The 11,060-nt window shown below is 37.5% G+C and overlaps 3 protein-coding genes and 1 long non-coding RNA gene across 4 annotated transcripts; all 4 read right to left on the reverse strand.

Annotated features, from left to right (window-relative positions):
• Positions 1 to 777: 777 nt before the first annotated feature.
• Positions 778 to 4,357, reverse strand: LOC130051848 (uncharacterized). The gene is made up of 2 exons (XM_056154799.1): positions 981 to 4,357; positions 778 to 809 (listed from the first exon to the last, which is right to left on the reverse strand). Exon 1 carries the CDS (start codon positions 4,303 to 4,305, stop codon positions 2,281 to 2,283), a length of 2,025 nt encoding a protein of 674 aa, XP_056010774.1. The 5' UTR covers positions 4,306 to 4,357; the 3' UTR covers positions 778 to 809; positions 981 to 2,280.
• LOC130051503 (uncharacterized) lies at positions 1,178 to 2,224 on the reverse strand. The gene has a single exon (XM_056153471.1). The coding sequence runs from the start codon at positions 2,222 to 2,224 to the stop codon at positions 1,178 to 1,180; it is 1,047 nt and encodes a 348-aa protein (XP_056009446.1).
• A 220-nt stretch (positions 4,358 to 4,577) lies between the features above and the next one.
• LOC130051504 (uncharacterized) lies at positions 4,578 to 6,516 on the reverse strand. The gene is made up of 2 exons (XM_056153472.1): positions 4,978 to 6,516; positions 4,578 to 4,586 (listed from the first exon to the last, which is right to left on the reverse strand). Exons 1-2 carry the CDS (start codon positions 6,514 to 6,516, stop codon positions 4,578 to 4,580), a joined length of 1,548 nt encoding a protein of 515 aa, XP_056009447.1.
• A 47-nt stretch (positions 6,517 to 6,563) lies between these two features.
• Positions 6,564 to 6,926, reverse strand: LOC130051853 (uncharacterized). The gene is made up of 2 exons (XR_008800123.1): positions 6,769 to 6,926; positions 6,564 to 6,597 (listed from the first exon to the last, which is right to left on the reverse strand). It is a non-coding gene; the product is annotated as an uncharacterized LOC130051853 (long non-coding RNA).
• Positions 6,927 to 11,060: the final 4,134 nt, after the last annotated feature.

Raw genomic sequence — 11,060 nt, forward strand, 5'->3', positions numbered from 1 at the left:
CGATGTAACCCGCACTCAAAATCAATATGTAACGAACAGTTAAATAATCAGCATGAAACACGTCAAGCAGCATTCGACTTAACGTAAATGTATGTGAATTATTTAACTCTTTCAATGTTCTAACGTAGTTCTGAGAGCAAAACGTTTTTAGTAAAAGGAAATTGCTGGATATCAAAAGGCTCATTTTTCTGCTGATGACCGTAATTTATCATCATAATATCTTCATCTATGATTAAGAGACAGATTTGAATTAATTTTACCCAAGTATGATCACGACGGGTGTGACCGATCAACAACGGATGCTTAATCCTCTTAGGCAACTGATCCCACCTCTAGCGCTTGAAGGGGTCCGATTTTCCCACTAGTTCTCAATTTTGAATATCATATACATGTAGGATATATGTTCGGATTATGTTGTCAGGCCATTCTGTAAATATTTATTTTGACTATGGAATACTTTGTTTACACGATCAAGATATCGGGCCCATGGCGGGTATGACAGATAAACAGAGAATGCTTACTCCTTCTTGGCACCTGATCCCACCTCTGGTATGTCCAGGATCCGAGTTTGTCCTTCTCCTAATGTTGTATTCTTTATAGGAACTATGAGATTGATCACATTTCTTCATCTTCACTTTTTCAAGACAACGAACAGTGACTTAATTGTCAGTAGCTTTCATTGATTAAAAAATTGATCATAGGCAGAACATGTTCTCGGGTATCGAATCAGGCGAGAGACATAAATACTGTATAGCTCAACAATAAAACAATACACCATCTGTTGTAACCATTTATTCCAGTGTTTCAACCTACAAATGAAAGTACAAAAATTACCAAATTCATGACAAAACTTTGTTAAGTAGTTTTCACATCAAGATAAATCCTAAAAAACAGTCATTCAATATTTCCTCAAAACGTATAACAGTCTACATCTGATAACATAGAACTAATACTTAATAAATGTACATGAATTTACTCACACATTGATGGGTCCAACATTATTGAGCTATAACGTACTAAACAAAACGTGGGATTATCTATCCATGCATGCCGTTCCAAAACAAACACACTTCCGGTAAAATAAGTAACAAAATAGTGGCCAACTATAATATTTCCGGAAAGTTTACAATATCGTTGACGATACACTACCCCAACTAGTTTCTTAATCAGTCCACAACTAATCACATTCATCAGTAGGTAGTATTACAACAAGTCGATGGACGGATCTACGAATGATAGTGTCAGTACATCCAGTATAGCTTGCGCCGGGACCTACATTTTTGTATCGCACTGTAACATCTCGAACCTTTCCGTCTGTTCCTGGCTCTGCCTCAGCAACTTGGGCAAGCTTCCATTTCCCCCGAATCAAGTTGGCGTCCTGAACTAAAACCAGATCACCCCGTTTCAGATTCCTCCTGTTTGTATGCCACTTCTGTCTAACAATTAGAGTGGGGAAATAATCTCTGATCCATCTCTTCCAAAAAGCATCAACCAGCTGTTGAATAAACTTCCACCTGAGCCGTGGGTTGCAACGTTCATCCATTTCAATCTGAGGAACTCGTGCACTGGATCTACCCAATAACAAGTCATTTGGGCATAAGTACGTTCCTTCATTTGGATCACACACCTTGGTTCCAATAGGTCTCTCATTCACCAAATTTGCAACCTCAAAAAACACAGCTTGCAATTCCGAAAATGTCAAAATCGAATCACCAACAGCAATTTCAAGACACCTCTTCACAGACTTGATCAACGATTCACTGCACCCATTTTCCCACGGTGCATCCGCAGATTTAATGACATTCCATTCTATTCCATACTTCTTTAGTTCCTTTCCCGCAGCTACTAATTGTGTGCCTGCATCAGAAATCATTCGTTTCGGGTTGCCACGAAGAGATATGAATCTCCTGAACACAACAAGGAAACTTCCCGTGTCGTAACCTTCAGCCAGGTCAACATAAACACCTCTGCAGTTAAGACAGTTAAACAATACACCATATGCCTTTCCGTGTGTCCGCTTCTTGACTGTGTCACGTATGGTATATGGTCCGAACATGTCAACGGCACAGTTGTAGAATGGAGGTGCTGGGCTCAGTCTAAAAGAAGGTAAGACACCCATTTGTTGTTGCACTAACACCTTATCCCGCTTTCTGCATACCACACAATTCTCCTTAACTCGTTTAATGATTTTGTGAACTCCAGGAATCCAGTATTTACTTCGCATCTTTGCTAATGTCACTTCCAATCCTGCATGATCTTCACTGTGAACACTGCGAACAACTAACTCGGTAAAACGTCCCTTTCTTGGTAACAAACAAATTCTCTTTGATTCCATGATTGTTTGATCCACTCAGCCATTCGTTGTCCAACACACACAACTCCATCTTGATTAAGGAATGGTCCAAGTCTTTGAAACTTCTTCATCCAGTCCTTTGGTAAATCTTTCTGTGCATGCTTAACCCAACTCATCTCTGCTTCAATTAATGTCTCCATAGTGATCTTGTCACAAATGCCCTTAAAAGTCTTCCATTTAAATATGGATAAGACAATGCTGGTAACTCCAAGTAGTTTCTTCAAACCGGCGAACCGATCAATATCAATGGCAATGTCACTAATAGTTGAGCAATCATCAGATGTGATCGACATGGTTATTCCAACAACATTAGGTATCTGATCACTATCCAGGGTAGTTTCTTGAGTTATTGGCCATAATTCGAACGGCATCTTTAAGAAATCTGGACCCCTTTGCCACTTGGAATTAGCCCCTAGAGCACTTGCTGATGCAACCCTTGTAGTCATGTCTGCAGGATTCTGATCTCCTTGAACCCACCACCACTCAGTAGGATCCGTTTTGCTTTGTATTTCAGCAACCCGTGTTGCCACAAATGTTCCAAAACCATAGCTCTCTCGTATTTGTGCTCTGACAATCATCGAATCAACGATATGTACAATCTTGCTGAATCTAAAGTCCAGTTCTGTCACAAGTTTTTGATGAAGTCTAGATGCAAGCACTGCTCCACACAATTCGAGACGAGGAGTTGACAACTGCTTCGCTGGTGCAATTCGATTTTTTGCGATAACTAGATTTGATTCATATGTGTTGTCGTTAGTATGCCATCTAATGTAGGCACATGCACCGTAGGCTTGTTGACTTCCATCTGAGAATATGACAAGAATTGGATCACCTTCCGCGTTTTCTGGCATAATACATCTTTTGAATGTTATTGATTGTAATTCATACAATCCCCTAAAGAATTGCATCCATTTAACCCTGATTTCTTCATTCATAGGTTCATCCCATCCATTCTGAATTTCTTTGGAACACATGCTTCTCATGAGAATTTTCGCATATAATACGTATGAAGCAATAAGTCCTAGAGGATCATAAATGCCTGCTACCTGACTAAGGACCATCCTGTGAGTTAAATTATCAGGAATAAGATGCAATTGTTCTTCCTTGAGATCATCTTCTAAATGTATTCCACGTCTTTTCGACGAAAAGTTCAATTTTGCCTTGAATGTCCAAACGTCATCTTTGGGTAACCAACACATTCCAAGAATGTTTTCCTGTTCTGCACACAACACATTCATTCCTGTAAAATGCTCACTTTGATCACCAGAGATTATCCAATGTTTAACGCGAAATCCTCCATGACTTAACATCATTTCAGTATCCTGAATTATTTCCTTGGCCTCACAAACAGTATTCACTGAGATAAGTAAGTCATCCACATAACTGTTTTTAATGACTAATTCTGCTGCCTTTGGGTATTCAGTTTGATGCATTTCTGCTGTCATCCGCAAGGCCATAGTGGAAATTGCTCCGCTGGGTCTGTCTCCAAATGTCACTGATGTTAATACATATTGATCAGGTAGTTTGTCTAACTGCAAGTCTCTCCATACAAATCTGTGTGTATGCTGATCTCTTTCAGATAGTTTGATTGCATTATACATCTTGGTGATGTCTCCTGCAATAGCTATTTTCCTTTGTCTAAATCTGATGATGACCCCTAAAAGGTCATTCAGAACATTTGGTCCCTTTGCCCAATATTCATTCAATACATGACCCATATACGACGATGATGAATCAAATACGATCCGCACAGGTGTTGATTTGGAATTTGGTTTTAAGACCTCGTGGTGTGGAATGTAGTGAATAGGCCCATCGTATGTATCCATCTCTTCATCGGTTAATTTTCTTGCCACGCTCCTTTCCACCATATCCATAATCTGGTCACCATATGCTTTACTGTAATCTGGTCCTGCTCTTTCCAAACGTCTTTCTGTGGATCTCAATCGATACATTGCTGCGTTCACATTGTTAGGGAGATACTTTGGATCTTTAACCCACGGATATGTAGCGGTCCAGTATTTACCCAATTTGTCATACTGAAGTCCATCCTTTATAAGGTGTAGCTCACGTTCTTCCTTCAGAGTATAACTTCCATTACCTGGTGGGCATTTCCCGCACCTGCAACTTCCACATTTTGGCACACAATAAGTTCCTAGACTTTCTATGTCGAAAAAGTAATCAACAACAGTCTTAAAGTTGCCTATGTTTAACCGAATAGGCTCAATTATCCTTCCTGAAGTATGATGAATGCACACAAGATTTGAATCTGCTGTAACAGGTACTCGTAAATTGTCATGACTTCCTCTAATACAATATCCAAATTGGTTCCGCATCAATTGGAGATTTCCAATCTGATCAACTTTCTCCGGTAATAAAATGCAACAATCGGCTCCTATAAGCAGATCCACTTTTCCTTCAGGTCTCAAGATGTCTCCCTCTTTGACCCCTTTAAAGAATTTCACTACTCCATGGACATCCACCTTTGAAATATCTGCTGTAATTTTGTTAATTCCATATACTTTGACTTGCCAGACCTTGCCATTCATGTCTGTCAGTGGCAGCAAATATTCCTTACTTTGAATACACTCAGATGTATTTTCCACCTTTGTTATTGACAAATTTACTTCACGTCCCTTCAGTCCAAGCTTTCTAGCCGATTCGTACGTCAGAAGTGATATATTAGCTCCGGGATCCCATAAAGTAGTTAGTGACACACTGTTGCTTTTCACTTTACTGATCATGAGAATGACTCCCTTCTTTCCTTGCTCTTCATTAACTATGTTCACATTATGATGATGCGCACTTGCATTTAAGATTGCCCCGTGTAAGAATGGGTGGTGAAATCTACCACATTTTTGTTGATGAAAGTCTGAGATATCACAAGGTTTTCTGTTTACACACCGTTTTGAAAGATGACCACTTTTCAAACAACTAAAACAAGCGCCATTTCTTCTTAATAATTCCATCTTTGTTTCTCCATCCAAGGCAGAAAAACCTGTACAGTCTCCGATGAAGTGATTATCTGTCTCATGATACCAGCATTTTTTTCTTAAAGGAATGTCATTTCTGGTAGTGTTATGTGTCACACCCTTTTGTTTGCCGTTAAGAAGAGCATCCGTTACTTGTGCTAGTCCATCAATCACCTGTTGCATTTTCTGTTCATTTTGTTGCATTTGACTCTGTATAACATTAACAAATGCATTGTCAACTTTGTCATTTTTCTCCTCTTGTAAATTTGTCATGGTATGTATTCGTCCCTTACGGGAAACACTGTCCGTTTCACTACCTCTAATATCTGAAGTCATGTATTCAATCGCGGTCTTCTCGTCCAAAAGAAATCTCAAGAATTCAGAGAAGTCTGTAGACTTTATCTTAAGCTTCCGTAAGGCCCATTCTCTCTTCTGAATAGATGGTAATAACTTTTCAATCTCACATATCATGGTAGCAGTATTCATTTCCCTTTCCAAGCCCATACGCTTTAGAATTAGCCAACATCCCTCCACAGTTTCCACCATTTCTATAAACTTCATACTGTCTCCTTCCGGAACTGTTTCCAGTGCTTTTATGTCAGTCAAAACAGTGTCTGTTAACTTTTCTGGCCTTCCATATTTTAGATCAAGACGCTTCAACATCTCCTCAAAGTTATTGTCCACTCCCTTAATAATTTCCAAGGGTTCTCCAGACAAAGAACTTTTCAAAGCGAAAGGATCTTCTCCATAAGTCGGAATCATGTGGGTAATATAATCCAATCTAAAGCTAGGATAGTCCCGTATCTTGCCACTAAAGTGTGGTGGATCCAATTTTTTCACCTTTAAAGATTGGTTTTTACCGCACTTTTCTTTCAATGCATTCTTTTGTGTTATTAATTTGAAACAAAGGGATCTCGCTTTACACAACTCTTTGTATAAAGTGTTCATATCGTGGTTCACTTCGTCCACTTTAGTTTTGTCGTCTTCATTGTCTGAATCAAAGTTCTCTAGATACTCACAATGCCGAACTTCCATGCCCTTGTATGACTGTTCTAGATCATCTAACATCTGTTTGATTACCTCTGATTCTTCTTCATCCTGAATTTTCTCCAGAAGACGTCCGTATATTCTGTGAAATCTTCCCTTCGCGGTACTTCGTTTTTTCTTTAATCCCTTCCGAATTTCCTCTGCCATAATATCCGATGTGTTGAAATGTATAGCTCAACAATAAAACAATACACCATCTGTTGTAACCATTTATTCCAGTGTTTCAACCTACAAATGAAAGTACAAAAATTACCAAATTCATGACAAAACTTTGTTAAGTAGTTTTCACATCAAGATAAATCCTAAAAAACAGTCATTCAATATTTCCTCAAAACGCATAACAGTCTACATCTGATAACATAGAACTAATACTTAATAAATGTACATGAATTTACTCACACATTGATGGGTCCAACATTATTGAGCTATAACGTACTAAACAAAACGTGGGATTATCTATCCATGCATGCCGTTCCAAAACAAACACACTTCCGGTAAAATAAGTAACAAAATAGTGGCCAACTATAATATTTCCGGAAAGTTTACAATATCGTTGACGATACAAATACCATATACCGCTAATAATGGAATATTGCCTCATAATTACAGAAGACCCGTTTGTCATAAAGGTGAGTTGTCGGTTTGCTATTAAAACCCATGTTCAGTACAATATCCATATATGCAGATATGTAAGATTCAGTGATATTTCTTATTTCGAGTTCACTTCCCATGGCTACGTTTACGTTTTTTGTTTCTAGGGAAAAGCCCCACGACATTAACATTATTCCCTTGTGACCTAATCAGATTTCTCACATTATTTATAATATAACTTCACCCATATGGAAAAGCAGCGTCCAGTGTCTTGATCTTCTCGTTGTCTACGAAATGTGTACTTATATATGTGTTGTTGGTATGATGGTAATTTTTTCCAGAATTCTGACTCTCATGGAAAGAATGGAATGATCTAGGGAATTGAAGTGTTGATGGAGAAGTTGATGACCACCGTTATTGATTAGAAATCTATGTCCCGATATTCCTTTATTTAGTGACTCCTTAATTTCCCTGACGTAAATTAGTCCACAAAGGTTACATTCCATTGCGTAGAGAACATTAGATGAATTACAAATCAAATTTTCCTAACTTTTAGTATTCCTGGTGATGAAGATATCACAGATTTTATAGTTTTTGACAGAACATTTGGAGATGAAACACAAGTAGTTTATAAAAGAATCATCAAAATGTATCTTAATGAAACACGACAGTCTTTAAAGTGATTATATGACTTTTCATTCTTGTACCAAGACTGGTTATTTGACGACTGGGCATATCGCAAATCTTTGGTATCTCAAAGAATAATCTGAGTGGCACGAACTGTTCTGTTATAGCCTTTACCCATTGTATACTCAACAGAGCGACACTTTTTATACTGGGCGACGTGTCAGCCAGTATCAGTATTGAATCGCTCTTGCATGTATATATTCATTGAAGAACATACATCAAGCGACAAGTATCATGAGGGGCAGAGTGTCCACCAGCAGAGATACATGTTCGATGGTTAAATGAAAAGTGAAGATAACGAACAGTGATCAATCGCATGATTCCCATAAAGAATATAAAATCTAAAGTGCAACAAACACGGACCTCTGGGCATACCAGAGGTGGGGTCAGGATCTAAGGAGGAGTAAGTATTCCTATTGACCGGTCACACCCACCTTGAGCCCTTTATCTTGATTTGATAAAAACAGGAATCTAAAGTCAAATTAAGTATTTAAAGTACAGTTTAACAATTCTGAGATTTATGATTGTTTGATATCTTTACAGGGTATACCTTCTTCTATATTAATTGAAGTCCGTTATTGGTTGTCTGTTTCCTTATTAGTTGAATTTATTATGTGTAAGGTTACACGGAATAACAGTTGTAGGCTCCAGTACTAACCATTGCGATTTAAGGAAATCTTAGTTTTAGAGGCCTCTATGGGGTCATTTTGGGGGAGGGAACCCACTTGTCCGAACGGGTGACCACCACACCTTTTCCCATGTACAACCACTGCGAGCACGGGGTGAAATTGGAATGTGTTAACTACTACGCTACCCGGAAACACCGTAACATACCCGGAAACACCGTAACATACCCGGAAACACCGTAACATACCATATCTTGCTTTGGATCTGTCCATACTACCAAGTATTAGCAGTTCCAACGTTTTTGTATTTAACATCTGAACGCGCTACATTTGTAGACGACATACCGGCAACTTTATCACCTGGCATCGAATTTATTATTAACGAGTAAAGGTATATAATTTAATTCTTATTGTATCCTTATCTCTGATTGGTCAAATTCCAATTGAGGAACGCAAGTTATTTTTGTATAACTTGGTTTGGTATGGGGACACCGTGTACAATAAGATACTTCGGTTTGATACACATATTGTTTTCTCGTTGTCAATATTAGCATCTACTTACAAGTACGCAAATCACTGTTGTAAAACATCTTTCTCTGTATGTATGGTCGAATAATAGATTAAAACAAGGATATTATATTCGAATTAATGATTTGCCAAGTAAGCATTACCCTGTTCATTTTGAAATACATTTATCACTGGGGAAAAAGGGGGTGGGGGTGTTTCATTGCTTGATTCATCTTTTAACAAAGCAAACAAAAATTCATACGTCACATTTTATCACATGACGTCAGACACATTAACATGTGGATTGCGATTTGTCACTTGCTTACATATTTTTTGTGTCTGATTTATTATTAGCGACAACGTTGCATACAAAGGTAAGTTTTCATGTAGTAGAAGTTTTCACAGAGTTAAAAGCCGCAAATTATTGCATTTTCTGATATTTGAAGATTTATTTTGGGTAGGCCTAAACAATGCAATTTCCCGTATTTTCTCAATCTATCGGTTATAAGTAACTTCAACAGCGGCTAAAATTTTCAAATTTAAGGTAAATCGCGGTATCATGTTTCGGAAAATGTACTAAACTATAAAAGAAGCAATAATTTCTTCCACTCCCGGAGAATTATATGACAAAATTCTTTGATTTTTTGAATTACTTTATTGGGAGAACTTAATTTCCCCCCAAAACCCCTTAAAATTTGGGTCATTTTATTAATTTCACGTTATTAAAATGATTGAAAATAATACAAACGACTTGATAAGAGAAATATTTCAAGCCCCATAAAAACTGTAAAATCCAGGAACTTTGCCCCCTGGACCCCCACCTAGGGCTTCACCCTGGACCCACTGCTTCATAAAGTGGCGCCCCCCGTAACCACAATTCCTGGATCCGCCCCTGTTCAAAGTCGATCTCTATCTCTAAAGGGCAACGCAATACGCATTACATGCATAATCTACATATATTTGCTATCATGACAAACTTTACTTTCGATGCAATAGTTTGATAAATGGCTAGGCTCCGTAGAACTAAGATTGAAGATGGCGACCTTCCCAGCTAGACGCTTCGTGTCGTTGTTGCTAAGTGAATCATTGCGCGGCTCAGTTGACTTGTATTTTTCCGAGTTTATGTACATTTTGAAAAACTAAGGTTAGCATCTTTGTCTCTTGCATTAAATTATAAGGAATGACTTTCAATGTATTCCTTAAATAACTCTAAATATAGGGTACATAAGTTCGCTTATAAGATTTATTAAACTGCAAGATTTAAACCTCTACATTCTAATATATGTTTATTCATGCATAATCAATTTTCATCACTAACAAAGTTCATTCCGAAAGTCCGTATACTTCCCAAGATATTCAGAAATCAATTCAAAACAATGCCGGTTTCTTTATTTATCCAAAATGGAAACAAGGACCCCAAACGATTTAAGGACTCAATTAATGATAATTCAATAGAGTAAATAATTCATGCAAATGACAGGTCTTTATAAAGATACATAGCAATTATTATGCCTGTTTTCATCCAAACTGCAATAATACAGGTGCTTAACATTTTGTAAAGATGAAATCCATTTGGTTGATTAGTGACATCCGTCCCAATGGCCGTGATATGTGAAAGTATTGACACTTTTCATGAACTTGGAATGATACGGGCCTTAATTTATGAATTGGGGTAAGAAATTCAACTTAAGATGATATTTAACGTTCTACGTAATATGTACTGTAGCTAGCATGCTTGTTGCAATTTACAAACATTCTGTTGAGTAGTACAGTGTCAGGGCTAATTTCTAGTAAAAAGAATAATTAAAAAAAAAATCGGAATTGATTGCTGCATATCTCGACAAGTATACGGACTTTAGGTAGTAATGTAGATCGATTAATGTATAAATCTATCAGAATACAGAATTGAGACCTTTACAAATTGGTTTATTAGTTTTTCATCCGCGATACCCTATCATTAGAATTGTATACCTTTACTCTTAAATTGGAATCCAAAGATATAATTTCCTGTGACACAATGTGATCATGAATACTAGTACATAACTATTTGATAAAAGTACTGCATTTGTTTCAAAAACTAAGATTTTCGACAGAAAGTAAAGCCTAAAATGAGTCCGTGTTTGCCCAACTCTCTATTTAGTTTTCCTTACAGGAGTTATGAGGTTGATCACTGTTCGTTATCTTCCCTTTATCATAAATATAAGAAATAATTTTCTTGGGAAAAAAACCCGTGAGCGTATGAACCGCAACACTTCACCACGGCCTATGTTTTAATTTATA

The sequence above is a fragment of the Ostrea edulis genome, chromosome 2, assembly GCF_947568905.1.
Source record: "Ostrea edulis chromosome 2, xbOstEdul1.1, whole genome shotgun sequence".
NCBI classification, from domain to species: Eukaryota; Metazoa; Mollusca; class Bivalvia; order Ostreida; family Ostreidae; genus Ostrea; species Ostrea edulis.

Bases quoted from the DNA above. Each gene is read 5' to 3' on its own strand.
- LOC130051848 (XM_056154799.1), bottom strand. From the start codon at position 4,305: ATGTATCGATTGAGATCCACAGAAAGACGTTTGGAAAGAGCAGGACCA.
- LOC130051503 (XM_056153471.1), bottom strand. From the start codon at position 2,224: ATGCGAAGTAAATACTGGATTCCTGGAGTTCACAAAATCATTAAACGA.
- LOC130051504 (XM_056153472.1), bottom strand. From the start codon at position 6,516: ATGGCAGAGGAAATTCGGAAGGGATTAAAGAAAAAACGAAGTACCGCG.